Source organism: Acanthaster planci, linkage group LG01, assembly GCF_054643075.1.
Source record: "Acanthaster planci isolate LZ-2023a linkage group LG01, COTS_SCS, whole genome shotgun sequence".
Classification (NCBI taxonomy): domain Eukaryota; kingdom Metazoa; phylum Echinodermata; class Asteroidea; order Valvatida; family Acanthasteridae; genus Acanthaster; species Acanthaster planci.
Genome location: NC_141777.1, coordinates 38554263 through 38572506, shown reverse-complemented (window position 1 = coordinate 38572506; position 18244 = coordinate 38554263). Strand labels below are relative to the sequence as shown.

Here is an 18244-nt window from a genome sequence, read left to right as displayed (position 1 = left end):
TTTGCGGAATATTTCAAAACTGAGTGCGCACTGTGCACAGATGCGACGAAATGCACCAACAATGTTCGAGAAGATTCCTTGAAGAATTGAGTGAATAATTGCTGGGTAACACGGGTGCAAAAAATGCATTGGTGAAATGCCGTTGGTGTGGGGTAATACGGAAGATAATGTCAACCCCAGTGTGGAATGTGGTAGTTTGAGCACAAGAGGATTAACTGGTGGACGGCTCATAACCCGGAGTAGGCCCACATTCCCTTTTTTTATGAAGTAAACTAAATGCCTGTAGATATCTTTTCGTTCAAGTTGTATTTCAAATCTAATTGTAGGCATGTCTCAACCATGGACTAATGGTACTGAGCAGCAGGTAAGTAAATGTATAATGATTGCCTTACGAGTGGGGGCCATGGGATATGGAGTTGGGACCAAGGGCGATACCGGCATTTTCTTGGGGGGGGGCAACTTTTTTTCCTGGAAAAGAATTTCTCGGGGAAAAGGACTCCTCAGCTATGAACTGAGAAACCATTAGCAGTGGGAGTGGGTCAATTTGAAGTGCTTTTTTTCCCAATTAATTTGGTGATTTTCATCCTTTTTTACCCCTTTCATTTTGTTTGGTTTTTTGTTTTTGTTTTGTTTCAAGATGGAAAGCTCCTCCCTTACCCCTCCACCGACACCTATAATGCCACGATTCTGGGTCCAAGATAATAAATAAAATGCTACAGTGCCTGATTATATTTTCAAATCACCTTCATCTACAGATTTGAAGATTTTTTGGTGATGCCTTCGGTTTGCCTTACACAACCCCATATAAACAATACCCAAACCCACCTCGGACCGTACTAAAGCCAGATGCCCCCCTGAATGTCACTTTTCTGCTGTGCTTTTTATGTCTTAACCATAGTTTATTTCAATTTCCGCTGCTATTTTCTTTTCGTCGGTAGAATTCATTTTCTGCGATAAGCTGGCGTATACGTATACATACGTGCGTGGTACCATCGTAGTGAATTTATTAGAATGTTCCGTTGAGAGAAATAGGGTAGACCAGTAAGGTCATTATATAATTGTGCTGAATGAAATAATTAGCTGCCTATCAATTTAAAAACTGATTGCCGACACTAGCGCCATTGTGGCCTATGTAATGTCACTTCGTGGGGGTTCAGTACGTGTGGTTGTCAGATCAGTTGGGTGTTTTTTTTAGTCTTTTGTCGTCTTTTGTTATCCCTTCACCTAGGGAATGTAGTTGAAGCACACTGGCAGGCTCCCACTTGAGAAGTTGTACTCCACTTTTCAGACTTAGGAGTGGATTATAGAGAGCTTTTTTGTTACTTGAACCTGGCAAACGAACACATTGAATGTTCCTCTAGAAAACTGTAACCCTCTCCAAAAACATATATAGGCCTAATTATATATAAGTACGTAGGTCTCATAGGATGTTCCATCAATCGTGCTTGGCCTTGCAAAAAAGCAAATTAGAAAAAAGATTAATCCTCGAATGAAAACATCTACATGACAAAATCAACCTTCTTTTCCATCTTTCCTTCAAGTAGGCTCGGATTTACAAGTCTTGTAACCAGAAAACAAATTCTTTTAAAACCCCGCAATTGGGTTTGTTTGCTCCCAAGGGTCCTTGGGTGATTGGAAATTTATTACATGGTATGTTTTACTGGGTGAATTTTTATTTACATTGGAGAGGCAGAGTGCTATTTCTTATGCAAATGTATTTGGTGGGGAAATGTTAAAAGTTATTATTGTTCCAATGAAATAGCAGCCCCACCCAAAGAGAACTTTTACGGTGGGTGCGTCTTCCCATGGCCCCGCAACAGAACATAAATCAGATGGATACTGCACTGCAAAGCGAGTGAACTCCTTGCGGAAGCGATTCAGTCATAAATTAAGGGGATTCCCCACATTGTGGTCTTGACCTGTTGACCTCGTGTCACCTTCAGTCGTATGCCCTGTCTACTACTATTGTAAATTGAATCCATGTGTGCATCTACCCGTCTGACTGAATTTGCTGCCTTGTTTTGACGCCTGGACGTACGGTAGTGAGCTTGAGAAGTTGTGCGAAACATTGATGTTCTTGCCAATCTGAGCCTCACTCTTCACGTTACAGTATGAATCCTGAAGAATTGTTTCTCACAGAAGCAGAGGATGTTTCAGCAACGTTCTGTCTTTGTGTTGTACTCGCTTGTGTTGTTACAGCTCTGTTGCTATTTCCAAGGTTTGTGCATATGCTAGCTCACTAGTGTGGCACGGACTCTCACTCCCGATCCATCCTTAGCCATACATCCGTCTACGCAATTTTGTGTCGGCGTATTGAACATTCCGGCGCACCCACTTATCATCGTGGGAGCAATTTCCAAAGTTTTGGAAGAGCCCATTGGCACATGTAGTGTCTTATCGCTCAGTCTGTAAATTACATATGTCTTATCGCTCAGTCCGTGTATTACATATGTCTGTTTTTAGAAAGCAGAAAGGTCAAGAATCATGTTCATGTGCAAAAGAAATTGCGCCCACGATGATAAGTGGGTGTGCCGGAATGTTCAATACGCCGACTCAAAATTGCGTATACGGATGTGTGGCTAAGGATAGATCGGGAGTGATAGTCCGTGCGACACTAGTGGGGCTATGCATACGCATGCCATGGTTTTTGTTAGCCCAGACCATGCAGACATACATGAACCATTACCGGATGTACGGCCAATAAAATTAGATACAAGCCTAGGCCTTGGCCAAGCTCTACTAAGTGGAGCGTTAGTATTCCTCTTTTACGATTTTGGACGGTATTGTCATACTAACGCTCCACGACATTACATAGAGTAAGGGAAAACGGTTCTCAAAAATTCCAAAGACTCACCAAAAATATCTCTATTACCGCCTTCTGGCTTCCGTAAATGCCAACGTCAAACGGTTGAGGCTTCCATAATATTTCTGACTTCAAAATCTGTCAAAATCCGGCAAGCCCCTGTTCACTGCACGTGCAATGCATTTGGCACCATGAAACAGTCGTTGGTAGGGACCACAAAGGTTACGATCAGCAAGTCTTGTGTCCAGACCACGTAAAACACGCTCATGCATACGTCTTTGGGGGACCATGTTCGCTTGTGGAAGTATTGGCAAGAAAAGCTACATGTATATGCCTGTATTTGAATGCAAGGAGGCAGCGAAAAGTTTAAGTGCTGTGCTAGTGTTGAGCAAAATGGTCGGATTTTGACAGATTTTTAATTCAGAAATATTATTCAAGCTCCAACCATTTGACGTTGGCATTTACGGAAGCCAGGAGGTGGTGATACAGGTATTTTTGGTGAGTCTGTAGAATTTTTGAGAACCGTTTTCACCTTACTCTATGTAATGTCGAGGAACGTTAGTACATGTACGTGTATGACGATCCCATCCAAAATTGTAAAAGAGGAATACTAACGCTCCACTTCGTAGAGCTAGGCTAGGCCTATTAACGTTATTGTTTATCGTCAGCACCCGCATGTGATGTTGGCCCCGCATCAAAAAATTTCATTATTCAATATTTAAAAAAAGGCGAAACTTGATGGAAAATCCAACTCCCAACATCAAAAGTTACACTCCGGCAAACCCATTCATGCCAATTGCCAGTCATCTGAACACAAAAAGTCTGGAACCCGAAGGCCACATGCACCTTGTTAGCCAGTCCTAGTGGGGTACCCAATAGGCCCACTCAGTGAAGTCAAAACATGCCCGAACGAGCACCAAATACATGTAATTCAAGGGATGTCTGAACAACGTGTCTGTCCAGCCACAATTCCTGGTTTTTCACCCTGGATGACTTTAATTTACCTCAGCAGAATCAACAACCACATGGGTCACAATCCAATGGTCATACGGCATCCGAGCACACAATCATTAATGACGGTGTCACATAGGTCTCATGCATGTGAACAGGATATTATTTTTCCATGACAGAAAACGATAAATAATGAAAAAAATGCAACTAAATTTGAAAAAACCCTGGTGAGAAACAATAAATCAAATTTTATGGGCCTAATGAAGACTGGGCAGTTGCTGTTGTTACGGAAATTTAGACAGGTTTCTTTCTTTTTTTTCTGTCTACTTTCTTGCATTGGAAACAGGAACTAGACCAATCTACATGTACAACTAATGGATCTCGGACTTTATTTCCTTCTAAGAAAAATCCTCTACGTGTATGTTTGTTTTTGAGTCAAGTTATGAGACACATTAGTTAAAGCCTGGACCAGTTGATTCACTGTAACACTATACAGCCTCCCATTAATATGGTTCATGTTGTATTCTTATTGTATGTTTACACAGTATTGCACATTTTCGGTTTTTTTGCAAACAGTTTGATGTCTCACAAGGTTGACATTGTGATAAGAAACCACTTGCATCTCTTCTGAGACCTCTTCTACCACAGTCTAGTTAATCCAGGCGGAGTCTACATTGTATTTATTTTGGGGGTTTTTTGTCATCGGTTGTAATACACTGCTTGACTTTTTTCCCCTAGAATGAACATCAATTCTCCTTTTACCCAGCCCCTAGCTCCAATTGTACCTGAATTGCCAATGGTAGGGGCAAGAAATCCTTTTGCTATCAAAGTACTCAACCCAGACTCGGCATCGCTCAGAGGTGAGTGTCAGTGAGTGAAATTAATGCCAGCAAATAACATCAAGATAACTTCATACATTGTTTGCTACCCAAATTTTCCTGCACCAACAAGGCAACAACTATTGAAAGTACAGGTATTTGTGGTCTGAGTAAATATTTTGTAACTATTGTCGATAAATTTCTTGGAGGACAGCAATACCTAAAGTCTACACTGATTCCCTTTGTGTTAGAGGCCATGAAGTTCAATTTTTTTACACAGATGGGGTCCAAGTCCTTGTGAAGTCCTTGGTTGACAGTGAGCTGCATGCGTTGTGGGCTGTTGGGTGCTCCTCTCTCCAAACAGCCCTTCAAGATGGAGGCCTTAGACTTCTCTGTGATGCTGGACAAAGGCTACAGAGTGATTTCTTGTACCACAGTCATCCTGTCATGTATCCTTGAAAGGTGTGGACACCATGTGAAAATGCCCTCTTTACTTAGAAATGCCTAGGTTGTTAATTCACTGAAGCCCCTATGAGCACTATTTGTACAGTGTGTAAACTAGAATGTGATCTGCCAAGCAAAGATAGTTTTCATTCAAGATTAGACTTGTGTTTGTTAGGTAACAAACACAGAGCTGTTTTAGAGCCCTTTCTTGGTGGGACAAAATGACTGTTATCGGTGCCCAAGGTAGTTGTATACCATTGTACAGAGATCTTCTTTGTGCCATATTGGCTACATGTCGGGGAAGAACAAAAGAGGATGTTGTGTGAAACAAAGTTAATTGCTCATTTTGGCGGACCTGCCAAAACCGAAAATCATTCCCCTTAACCCCTTAACGCTGGTAGACCGCGACAGCCGCGCCTTTGTGTGAGGATTAGTGCATACATATACCACACATACATTCTATTCATCATGCACCTGCGGTTTCAATGTGGGCCTGCTGCTGGACAAGGCTTTGCCTACTGGGCATACAGCAGCCCAGCAGTTGCGGTCAAAAGAATCCCGGCGTCAAGGGGTTACACAGTATATCATGTGTTCCTTGTGTAATTTATAACATACTCAGCATTAATGTAGTCTAGGTCAACTCGGCAAGGGGGTGGGTCAAGTTTGAGAAGTGTGACAAGGCCCACAGTTAAAGGATTGTTACAGTAACATTTGCTCTCAGACCAAGCCAAAACATCTCTCACAATAGTCACAGGGTAGGCATTTCTTTTTGTTAGGCAAATTTGTACCGAGTTGTGGGGACATTTTCTTTATCCCTATAACGTTTTGGGTCCCTACACTAAAATACCGGTATATCCCCATGTCATCATGACGTTAACTATTATCAAATGTTGAATATTCATGAAAAACCCCTTTGGCTTTGTACACTTTCCATTTCATATCAGTAAATACTCATCAACACGTCTTGATTTGTGTCCTTGCCAAGTTTCATCGTATTAGTACCTGTAGTTTCGGTGATACTGGCCTGTAAAATTGTCAACTTTGTAAGCCTCTCACGTGACTTCAGATGATGTCATGATTTGCCATACATTTTCAGATTGTAGTCTGTGTACCAGGTGTGAAGGGAAACCGACCACAAGTAAGGGCCCAAAGTCCCATTTAGAATGCTGTCATGTTAGGTTAATAGGGAAAAAGTGGAAAAAGAAGAAAAAACAAACAAAAATTGGAAAAAAAATTGGAGAACCAAAAGCCGTTTTGGCCGTTGTCCAAAACAGCCAATGAAGGGATTCTAAACAGTAGCTTAATGAAAACATTTTTCACTGAGAGAGCATTCTTATTTGTACCAGAGTTGAAGGAACCACTTGCATACTTGTACATGTACATGATGCAAAATGCAAAACACCATTGTTAGAACTTTGTCCAGATTTTCCCATGACAGAAATATTCCCCACAATACAGCCAAGGCAAAGACACTGACGAGTTTAGGACAAATTGCCAGCTCTGCATAAATTCCAAAGATTGCCTCTCCATGCCCTATTTTGTTTAGTGTAAAATGTCTCCAAGATGGTAAAGTGGAGAATAAATCCCTAACTTGTTTGGACAGCTTTTCTTCTGGTACCGAGACAGAAGTATCTCTCTTGCTGCCAGACAGTGTGACAGACACCCAGATACTGGCCAGTATGGGTCCCCCACCCCGCCACAAATATCCTCTATGTCTCATTGTAAGATCCCTGCTAGAAGACAGTTGGATGGATATGCAGCCACAAGTGGTGAGTTGAACAAGTTGTGACTCATTTCACTAGAGTTGGTGTAGAAAAAAAGCATTACCGTGGCTTACGTTCACCACTGTTTGAGTAACTTCAGCGTGGCAAAAGGCACAATTTGATTTAATAACATCTGTGAATGGTTTTCTAAAGGTTGGAGCGGTGTATGTCCTTCATCTACCAGATGAAACGTTCTCTGACGAATGTCGTCTGATCTCACAGCTCATCATCTCCAGTTCTGGTCAAGTCTGCGATTTACAGGTGATGAAAAGCAAATGGACCAGTGCATCCAACCTTTTGGGCAACCTTTTAGATTGTACTTGGGTGACATCAGTCAAGGTGGCAGTATTTCGTTGCACATTTTTTGGAAAGACTGCCTCTTAATGGTTGCTTCTGTCAGGCACCATGTTAACCAAATCACCAGTTTGGTCATAAAATAAGACAGAGACAGTACATTTCAATAACATGTGACTTGGCCTTAGACTGGACTTTGTAAAGTGACCTATACTTGACTTGCGCTGACTTGGGTGAAACTCGGCTGTGAAGTGGATGTCACCTGGCATGTGAGGGAGGCTTTTGCCTGTTATAATTGGCTACATATAAAGTTGGGATTCCACAGGGTCCGGCTGTCTCAAAAATGCCTCAGAGTTATGATGGCATGGGGTAATTGTCAGGTACATTTGGTGTTCTGCACATATTGTTGGTGGACATATGCACTTCACAAGTAGTTGTGTAGCTGTGGACTCACAACAATGCTGACTTAATGAATTTAACAGCAATACAGAGTATGGAGGCCCATCAGGGTGTGAATTTTCATTTTTGTTTCTTGACTTCTCTCAAACATTTTGGGATTAAATTGATTGATAGCAGGTTTTAGAAAAGGGAATTTTGACCTTCTTAACCACTTGCTGTCGGGAACCCGTTTCCGAGCATGTAGGCTTTATACATGGAGCCGGGAAACCCGAAATGGGACAAAGGGAACTGGGCCTTGTAACAAAAGACCGTACTCGGCACAAAAGACCAGGCTGTTGGGCATTACCGACGTTTTTCACTCTCAATAGTGGCAATAATCCAGCCTTGTTTTGAAACATTATACCACGGTTTGGGGCATTTAGAGCGAGCAGATTACCACTGGGGACAAAAGCGCTCCACCACCGCAGCGATGAGCCACACAGCACCGCTGCACACTAATCTGGCTCCTATTGAAAAGAGGTCAGCAGTGCACTGTGCCAGGTTCGTCAGTGAACAAAAGAAAGTTACATGTATACAACACCGCACAATCTGGCTCTTTTTACAAGGCTACAGGCCTGGCTGAGATACTCGGGTGTCAATAGATTTTGTCTGTCAGACTAGAGTGGCCACCAGACAGTTATTTGTGTGGGTGTAAACGTCCATCAATTGAAATGATGAATATTGGAAGAATTGTGAAAACTGAAAATCTTGGAAAAGTCCTGATTATATATGTGCCCTGCATTTTTCAAACCACCCGCCAGCCAGTGGTTAAAAGATACATCTGTCAATTCAGAGTGGAACCGTAACTTTATAAAGTGCTAGTGGGAGAAACTTCTGAGCATGCCTTGTTAGGTTCCATTGGTGCTGTGCTTGAGCTGAGGTGTATTGATTTGTGTACATTCTGTGGAAAATCAGTTTGAGGTATTCATTGCCATTTGCATTCAGGAACATGCTTGCTCGGGTACCCAATAGCTATGAGTAGAGAAAGTATTATTATCTATAGTTCATGCAAGTTCAACAACAAATTTCTAACTTACATTGCACATGTTGGTATTTGTGTCCAATACGGGCGATTCCCAATAGTGCGCCTCCAAGAGTTTGCAACGTGTTGGCCAATCACAATGCGCAAAATTTGTTGACCCTTTCCAAATGGGCATTGGGTCGACAAATTTTGTGCATTGTGATTGGCTAACGCGTTGCTAACTCTTGGAGGCACACTTTTGTGAAATGCCCGATATAATAATTATCATTCGATACATGTGTAATCCCCACAATGGTAGTTTCAGTGGTTATCTTACCTTCCCTCTGTGCAAAACCAAAGGAAAAAACCCAAATAATAAACAAAAAGAATAACCTGCTATAGCATGAATCGAACTTCTATGGAATGAAGTGCCTTTTGTCATGCTACCTTCTCCAGAGCTTAGTGCATAATATTGTAATTGTGGACAGTGAAATTGCTTTTTTGCCTTTTAATTTAATTACATTTAGTTGGAGACAGTAAACTACACATCTCTGACTCAGAAATCAGGCAGTATTTGGGGATGGCCCCTTATTTGTTGTAGTTTTTCATTTGCAGAAACTTTTCATGGCCACCGATGGAAATGAAACTTCACAGCATTTAAGAGAGCCTGCCGGTAGCAGTTGTAATGTAGACAGCGCCCTCCCACACAGAGTTAACACAGATGAAGAGAGACTTAATGCAGGCATTGGAGAAATGAGCTCAGTGCGTAATGGGGAAGACAGTGTGGATGCAAATGATGCATTGCATGGTTGCGTTGTCTGCCAGAATGGCCTGATCAGTATAGCACTGTTGCCATGCCGACACACCTGCATTTGTTCTTTCTGTCTCCCGCTGTTGAATAAATGTCCCATGTGCCGTCACCACATCGAGTCGTTCTTCCCCTTAAATTAAGGCATTGATGGGGAGTGCAATGGGGCACATTTCATCGAGGAAGAGCCACAGGATGGCGACGATTGGGTGACAAAATTTAATAATCTATGTGAGCGGTTCAACAGATGGCTTGGATTGGACTACTGAGATGTGCAGACGTGTTTGATTGGTAGAGTGAATAACCCAGTCATCAGGCGCTGAGATTTGTCTCAGATAAGCTGATTCTGTAACATGTACAAGTACTTTCCTGTTGCATTGTATGCCATCAGGGATGGAAAAATGTGAACCAAGTTGCATAGAGCTTGGTACATGTATTTCCTTACTTTTTGTGGAAAAACTTATCTGGCATACATGGTAGTTGCATGAATGGTTTGAAACAGCTTTTACCAACACTGATCATGACTGCATCTACATGTACATTCATGGCATGACTGCAAGAATCGTCATGGACTGGGCAGGTGCTAGCAACTGTCTTTCTTTGTTCCAAAATTATTTTTTCAATAGCTATTGAGAGAATTTATGACTCAAGGAGATTTCACGTGGCTGAGAACATGTCACTTTGGATTGGTTTTGTTCAGTATTCTGTCATGTTCTTCGTAAGGCTTTACCACAGCTGCCTCATTCTGAAATATATACATGGCAACCAATGTACACTGTACATGGATTGTGACCTCTTTGTTCATACAGGCAGGGCTATGCATGCCAGCTTATTTCTCAGAGGCACAACAGAATCGGATGGAAACATTTTTCATCAAGGCAAAGTTTAGACAGCAAAGATGATCTCTCTCCTCAATTTGAATTGAAATAGAGACTTATGCATTGGATTATTTTGAACATACGGTATAACTCTTTAAATGTTTGGGAGGTGCAGTGTACAAGTATTCTAAAACAAGAGTGTGCTATAATTTGTGGCACGGTAAAACTGAGTTTCCTTGGTGATCTGTTGCGCATTCCACTTATTTCCCTTACCGTTGTCTTGAGGTTGGTTTCAGCATAGGCATGGTACATGTACTTGAAGGAGCCCGTAATATCCTGCATATCAATGCCAAAGTGCTTTTACATCAACTTACCAAAGAGGATGGATTATTGCCGTCATGAAGATTGTTAGAGAAATTTGGAGTGTTGTCAAGACTCATGAATGTCCTTACAATGCCTTAATTTTGTCCTCATGATGATGCATTATTGTGCAGCATTTGTGAGGTCTCCACAACCAGTTTGTGTTTGCATGACTGCCATTCCAAGTTTTAGTCAATCTGGTAATATATATTTTGTTTTTGCATGTATTATCAAATTGCAATACTTACAGGGCAACAAATTCACTACAAAGCACCTGTCTTATGATTTTGAGCGATTTGTCACTTAACCACTTGCTGCCGGGTGGATTTTTCTTGAGCCAGACAAGATGTCGGGTCCTCTTCAACATTTTCTGTTTTCAAAATTCTCCCACAATTCATCATTTCATTTAATGGTCGTTTATACCCACATGAAGGACTCTTTGGGTACTACTCTAAAGATGACAGATAACCTTCATTGACTCCTGAATATTTCAGCCAGGCCTGCAGCCTTGGAAAAAGAGCCCAAAGTGTGCATTGTTACGTAAGATTCTTTTGTTCCCGAAACTGACACAGTGCACTGCTGACCTCTTTTCAATAGGGGCCGGATTAGCGTGCAGCGGTGCTGTGTTGCTCATCACTGCAGTGGTGGAAAGCTTTTGTCCCCGGTGGTAATCCACTCGCTCTAAATGCCTCAAACCGTGGTATACAGTTTCAAAACAAGGCTGGATTATCTCCACTACTGACAGGGAAAAAATATCAATAATACCCAGCAGCTCAGTCTTTTGTTATAAGGCCCATCTCTTTTGTCCCAGTTCCAGGCTCCCCGGCTCTGCATATAAAGCCTATGTTCTTGAAAACGCCCAGCAGGAAGTGGTTAAAATGAGAAGCATGCGTAGCTAATAAACGGTCCATCCTAGCTTTGGCAATCTTGCACAACTTTGTCTCACACCAACAAACACAACGTGAATTTACACAAACATGATTTATGGCATGATTTGTCTTTTTCTTCTTTCCTTTCGTTTTAATTGCCAACGCCAAACAGAGGCGAACAGTTAATGTACACGTAAGCTGACAAAGTCCGCAAGGAGAGATGTACAATAACAGTTATGGGTACATGTACATATAGACAGTAAAGGCAACATTATCAGTAACCATGGACACCAAAGGGAGTAGTATGTGAGAACAAATGAAGAGCAACGACTTCTCAGGCAAAGTTATGAATATTCATAAGAAAATTATCACTTTAAGTGGTGTTTCTTGGCTGTTCCTCAGGCAATAAATATCTTAATATGAGAGGAATTAAACTGAAGAGATCTGGTGAATTTGCCATAAATTCAAAGCAAATCATGTCCTGTTTTATTTTTGTTATTGTGTTTGAAAAAGTAACTCGATAAGAATGTCTTCCAAAGAGGGGAAATTAATCTATTACTTGAAAACTTTCACTCTGACAGTAACAATGTGCACTTTATTGTGGTTGTTACAAAAATCTGATCTTGAATAATTGCAACATTGTCACACCCCTCTTTTAAGAATCCCCATTCTTTCATATTACTGTTGAAACAAAATCTTCTTAAATTTTCTCCCATTTCTTGTCCATCTGAAAGAAGCTGGTAAAACCTTCAATTCAATGAAGATGAAGATAACAAACATCATTGTGGGAGTTATAGTTTTAATTGCCTTACTTATAAGCATCTTGATTAAATTTATACGATTACATTTTTCACGTACATGTATAGGCTTTATGATACAGTTATGGCATTATATATTCATATTTTTGTGCAGCATGCAAGAACCTTAGAAGACCCTTTTTCTGTTTTGCGCCAACTTTAAGCACATTGGGTTCACTCCTGAAAATTATTTCATTTCAAAATGTCTTTGACTGTCCACTTTTTTCTGACCACGTCAATGATTGGCCATGCATTTCTGAGTACATGTAACTGAAATGAAAACAAAATGACCACTTGCAAAGAAAGGAATATTTAAGACCCTGTTTGTTAAGCGTCTTGATTTCAAAATGGTTAGAATGTTAAATGTCCAATTTCCAAAGCTTGAAATACAAACAAGAGGAAGAAGATTCCATTAAGAACTAAAATGAAATTAACATTTTATCGTGAATTTCTAACCCAGCTAAAAAGCATTGTCTCCATTTTCTTGTGACAATTTCTGAATTCAAAAACAACCTGGAAAAAAACGCTAAGAAATCTGATAAAGATATATTTCAAAATCCCTTACACCAAAGACAGATTAATGCCAAATAATACCACTTTCTACAAGCTTTTTCTGTGAAAAAGTTTACAGCGCTTGCATGTTTATCGAACATCTCTAACTCCTATCTTTCTTGAAAACATGCCTGACCCGAATTCATGGCTCTGTATTTACTGTAGGCAGAGACTCTCTACTTGCCAAAGCAACAAATTCTGGAATGACTACTTCATGAGTTAGCAAAAACAATTCCAGCTTGCATGCACGCGTACATCTAATAATTCTATGTTTACATGGCAAGGGTACAATTCTGCTGTCTGTAGCATCAAAACGTACATAAAAACACAGAATTCCACCTTACATCAATGATATTTGGCCCAAAACAAGTGTCATGCCCAGGTTATCATATCCGAGGAGTGTGCATCGTGTAAGATACCTCACAACACAGCAGCAAAAGGAACAAAGAACATGACAGTCTCTCAGTGATAACAAGATTAAACCAATGGCAGAACTTGACTTTTCCCTGAAGAGTCTTTATCAACTAAAATGACTAAGCTCTAAAATCAACATTTTAAAAATAATTTCAATGCTGTCCTCTGAATTTGGGTTTGGCAGACGATAGGTGCAGCATTTTCTATGATTGCTGGCTTCCTCACAAGTTATCTTGCCTCTTGCAGCAAAAAAAAATATGGTTTTAATTCAAAACATTTCAATTACATACATAAATACATGGATTTGGGGTGAGGTGATTACTTTGTATGGTTTTAAAGGTTTGAAGTATTAAACTTAAGCAAAATAGATCCAATCTCTACTATATTATAAAAAAAATGGTCTCTTCTACTCTGAAAAATCCAACTGTCCAGACATGCAGGACAACATTTCAAAAGGTTTTGTTCTAGGATTCACTGTCATGTGGAACCAGCCACATGGTCAGACTGTTGGAAATGGACAGGGTGAGTCAGGGAACCCACCAGGCATTCTCTCCACACTTTTGGGGTTGAGAGGGAATCAAAGGAATAGGTAAACCTGATGTGGTGGATCTCTTTCAAATTTGCTTGAGTCTACAGTAGCTGCAACTTTATACACTTCAACTGCTCACTCATATGATTTGGGATTTTGGTTGATTTCTATTTGCTTTAACTGAGACAGCAAGGTCAGATGTGTTTTATACCAACAATCATCTTGCTGTTTTCCCCTAACTGAGAATCACGGTTTACGTTTCAAGAAAAACCAACCGTCAAATCATTGAAAACTTACAGCAAGCCAAGAGACACAAATCATCCTGGGGACTAATATTTTAGGGACTATCACTCGCATACTTTTGTTTTGAATTATGAGCATCAAGTTTTCAAAAGTGAGTCTTTAACTGCTTTGGTTTTGCTCCAACCTGTCTGACGCTCACGAGGCAAATGTTACTTGGCAGTTGCCTCACTCTTTGGATGCAAATTCTCTGATTCCACAAGGAAACTTCTCCTTGTCCACTGCCAAGTAGCGCAGCTCATGATAGGCTGAATGCGAAAGCAAACCTTTCCCCAGTAAGAAATAAGAGTACATCACACTAAAACGTATAAGACACACTTTCTGTCCAACTAGAACAAAACTGACAAAACTCCCCTTAGACAAGTATTCCAAATTCGAAGCAGCACTAAATTAATTGGTGGCAACACTATGAATGTTAGTTGAGCCAATTTATGCTACTCCTCTTGTTTCTCAGTATTAAAACATCAATACAGTCTACAAAAGCAATTCCACTGGGTAACGCTCTTATCCTAACTACTGCCACAGTTAAGACCAGCTCAGACCACCAAACACAGATTTAGTAATCCCTTTTTTTAAATATTACCTTACAATCATCTCTCCACATCAGTTGGAAAAATAGTCCTGAAAAATTTGAAGACCAGCTTTTAGGAAAACCTTGTTAAATATCCAAATTACTTTGTGAATATCAAGGTACTTGTCTAATCAATATAAACCTCTGCTACTATTTCTTTGTCAATTCAGTATACAGGAAAAAAAATAAAACTTATAAAGTCCAGCTCGGAAATGTTAATATATCAACGTTAACCAGCCACGAATCCATCATGGGTTAATATTGTGAACTCTTATTTCTTTCTTTACTTTACATTTTTTCACAAAAACTGTGTTACCACCAGGGTATTTTGTTGTAGTGCAAATGTAAATTCAACGAAATGCAACAATGATCAGCTTTCCGCTCTATTTGACGCAGCACTTCATCAGAATGTATTTACAGAAAAAAAAATCAAAATCAAATGGGTGGTCAACTAATTTCCTAAACTCTACTTCCACATTTCTTCTAATGTGTGAACTTTAAGGGTCTTTTGGAAACCTTAGACATTGGCAGATTGAGTTTTAAATCACTACTGCAAGGGTTTCCAAAACAATTCAAAAACAAATGTGCCTTACATGGAGTGTCAAAGAGTTGGTTTGCTCACCAAAGACTAATCTTAAGTTCTGGAATAGGAACAATTCCAGTATGGTCCCGAAAAGAGGTTTACCCCTGGCTCACAGATCAGCACCGGTAACAACATAAGGCTTCCACAGCTACAGCATGTTGAAGATTGCAAATATCCAACAAATGAGATGGATACCAGTTAGTAAACAGAACAATTCCAGTTTCCCTCGCCCTGATGAGAAGAGGAAGTTGCAAGATTTGGTTGTGACATCATGTGTCAGGTATGACAATGCCAAGCTGTATGTTATCGCTATGTAACAGAGTTCCACAACACTGACCTTTTTCCACAATGCAGTGCACGCTTTTGGTTTGAGCAATCCAATTACTTTTTTGCATTGTTTTAAAGCACCAGAGGCCCAGAACTGTAAATAAGTTGAAACTATCTGAAATGCAGAAACAACAAGTGATTACATGTTCAAGCGTCAATTTTTAAGCATTGCACGGCACATGAATATTTCTAACAGGTATCAAAACCACGTCAGGTTTAAACACCAAACTAAAGCTAAAGATTACGCAAATTAACTCAACCAAAAGTACAAGAATTCTAAATCACTACAAAGGCAAACTAAAACAGACTTGAAGACGACACTGTACATATACCACCAGGGTAATTAATTGACAGCATGACGTGCTGAAGCAAGTTAACGTCAGGTTGTCTTTTTCCAGAAAATAAAACTACAACACTTTCCAGACTGTAGGCAACTTACCATTGCCTACATTCTTTTCAATGGCTCAAGAGTTTAAGTTATCAAAAGCTTCTAAAGAATTTGAATTCTGTCTCCATGTCAGAATATACCTTTTCAATGCTCACTTAGTTTTCTATTAAAAACAGAGCTAAATTAAAAACCAAGGTGTAGCACAACCTCCAGGGTGTGTTTGTTTGTTAAATGTTTACTCCTCTCAGAGGCATTCTTCGTACATGTGTAAATGTAGTGGTTTCCCCAACTCAATCTAGACTTATGGTGCTCAACTATTAATACACTAATAAATGGTGCACCACAGCCATAAGGAACAAAAACAAAATACAAAACCATCAGTTTGGCCATCACGAGGTTACAACTTGTGGCACCAATGCACCTCAGCTGAGGCAAACATATATTCCATACAGGTCTAGTTAATCTCGTTACCAGATCATTTCCTATCCTCATGTTTAATGACAGAAATTTTACCTTAAGTGTCAAACCTCACACCCTGCGCTAAACATAAAAATCCAAGGTACATATACAACCCTCACAATAGCCCACTCGGCTGTGTGGATTCCCGTCAAAAAACTTAAAGCATGTGTTGTTGAATTTGACTCTGCATACACTGCTGCTCCAATCAAGAGTATGCCTTGCTCATTAGTGCATCATATTCGTCGTGTTCACTCACTTGGAAGTCTGTAACCCTCTTGAAAGCAGCCTGAGAGTGCAAATACAGTATATCTTCAGTCAAGGTGCACAGCACCAAACAGAGAGGAAAAGAGACACTGACAATCAAAACTTTTCAAAAGAGTTTTGAAACCACTTATATATCCCGCTTTGCCCATGTCCAATGACAGACCTTGGGAAGTCTAGGATTTTACTGTCAGAGTCCATCCACTAAGTATATCAAAACCAAAAACTTTTTTTATCAGTCAACTGTAAAATATCTCTAGATTAGGGAATTTCACAAATAACTAATTCCCTCTGAAATGTTGAAGTTACATACATACTTAGAGTTTATGTACACATATATGGACATGTTGATTGTTTACACATCAGTTGTACAAGAGTTCAAAAAAGGAACACAGATTGACCAATAACATTTTTTTCAAGCAAAATATACAGCATATTGTAAGTTTACATAGAAGTTTACAATAGGAAAACTCAGTGCAACAAGACATACATGTATACATATGAGAAGAAATTTTAAACTTTTCCAGTCTCATAAAAGAAAACAAATTCAACGCATTCAAACGTGAACTGATGGTTTCCAGAAATGTGTGTCTTTACCTTTACTGTACATGAAATTTCCACAAGCTCCAAGGTACATGTAGTTGGTTAAAGTAGATTCAGAAATTATTTGAAAAATGAAACATAATTGAAGAATGTTTCACACAAAATATAACTTCTGACTGGAGTCCCTCCACTGGACTAAATTTTGCCCATAAACTGATTTTCCTTTTTTTTCATAAAAGTGAGTGAACTTTATGTATGAATTGAGAAATTCATGTCAGAAATGAACTCGAACATTTCTTCGGAGGAAACAAGTGTGACACAATGAACCAGATAATTAAAAGATAAGCAACGTGCTTCTTCAAAAACATAATATGCTGATTTCATTCAGCAAAGTGTCTTCTTTGACAGAAAAAAAAAGGAAGTACACGTACATGTACCGAATAAAATGAAACAGAGTGCATCACTTGTTTTTTAAATCATCTAATCAAATCATTCCTTTATTCATTAGGAATACAACGGTTCGAAAAAAAGAAAACAATCATCCTCGTTCATCTTGTAATTTGGGGGAATAAGAACAACTTGTACCATTAATAATGCAAATATACTGTACATATTTGGATGGTTAAAATGGCGCATGGTAAAGGCCCAAATTCAACTTCACACCACACAGTGACTACAGCTCAATGTGCAACATCCAGGGCCCTTGGCGTACGACTTGGGACTGCGGTCCAATTTGCATGACAGTAGGTTGTGAGTGACAGAGTGTTGACCTCGTCACCATTGGTGGTTGGAAGACGGGGGGCATGGCTTTCCTCCATTGTCCTTGTGCCAGTATGTTCCCCCATTGACAAAGGCCTTCAGGTGTGACTAGAATCTCGTATCTCCATGTGGAACGTGACATTTTTCAATTTCTGTTGCTCTTGTGTTGTTCTCCCCCGTCTGGTAAATTGAAGAGAGAATTGCAATGTGATTACCAAGGTCAGATAATTTGCTGTGAATTTATCTAAAATTGCACATAGCAGGATCAACTCCCAATGTTTGGGGGCTTCCATCCGAGAGCAGAGTTGATAAAACTAAGAGTTGAAGATGGTCCTACATGTACATGTACATGTAGGTGCTGGAAAAGTAGAGGGAAGCCATTTGAAAAATGGCTGCAAGCAAGCTTGAGGACTGTACATGTATTACTTTTTTAG

The 18244-nt window shown here is 39.9% G+C and overlaps 2 protein-coding genes across 7 annotated transcripts in view; one reads left to right on the top strand and one right to left on the bottom strand.

Annotated features, from left to right (window-relative positions):
• The first annotated feature begins 1985 nt into the window (after window positions 1-1985).
• Window positions 1986-11801, top strand: LOC110980624 (cell growth regulator with RING finger domain protein 1-like). The gene is made up of 6 exons (XM_022237479.2): window positions 1986-2218; window positions 4493-4614; window positions 4853-5021; window positions 6620-6785; window positions 6933-7040; window positions 9088-11801. Exons 1-6 carry the CDS (start codon window positions 2112-2114, stop codon window positions 9421-9423), a joined length of 1008 nt encoding a protein of 335 aa, XP_022093171.2. The 5' UTR covers window positions 1986-2111; the 3' UTR covers window positions 9424-11801.
• Window positions 11440-18244, bottom strand: part of LOC110980526 (protein Smaug homolog 1-like) — a 46197-nt gene continuing 39392 nt past the window's right edge. For all 6 annotated transcript variants that reach the window (XM_087134321.1, XM_087134310.1, XM_022237291.2 and 3 more), the window contains exon 11: window positions 11440-17990. In XM_087134321.1, coding sequence (XP_086990447.1) covers window positions 17956-17990 — 35 coding nt within the window. In that variant the 3' untranslated portion in view covers window positions 11440-17955. The remainder of the gene's footprint in view (window positions 17991-18244) is intronic.

What these genes read in the sequence shown, in the direction of transcription:
- LOC110980624 (XM_022237479.2), top strand. Translation starts at nt 2,112, where the DNA reads ATGAATCCTGAAGAATTGTTTCTCACAGAAGCAGAGGATGTTTCAGCA. An exon ending in GCTCTGTTGCTATTTCCAAG is followed by an intron (nt 2,219 to 4,492) that starts GTTTGTGCATAT and finishes TTTTTCCCCTAG; the next exon opens with AATGAACATCAATTCTCCTT. An exon ending in TACCACAGTCATCCTGTCAT is followed by an intron (nt 5,022 to 6,619) that starts GTATCCTTGAAA and finishes TTGTTTGGACAG; the next exon opens with CTTTTCTTCTGGTACCGAGA.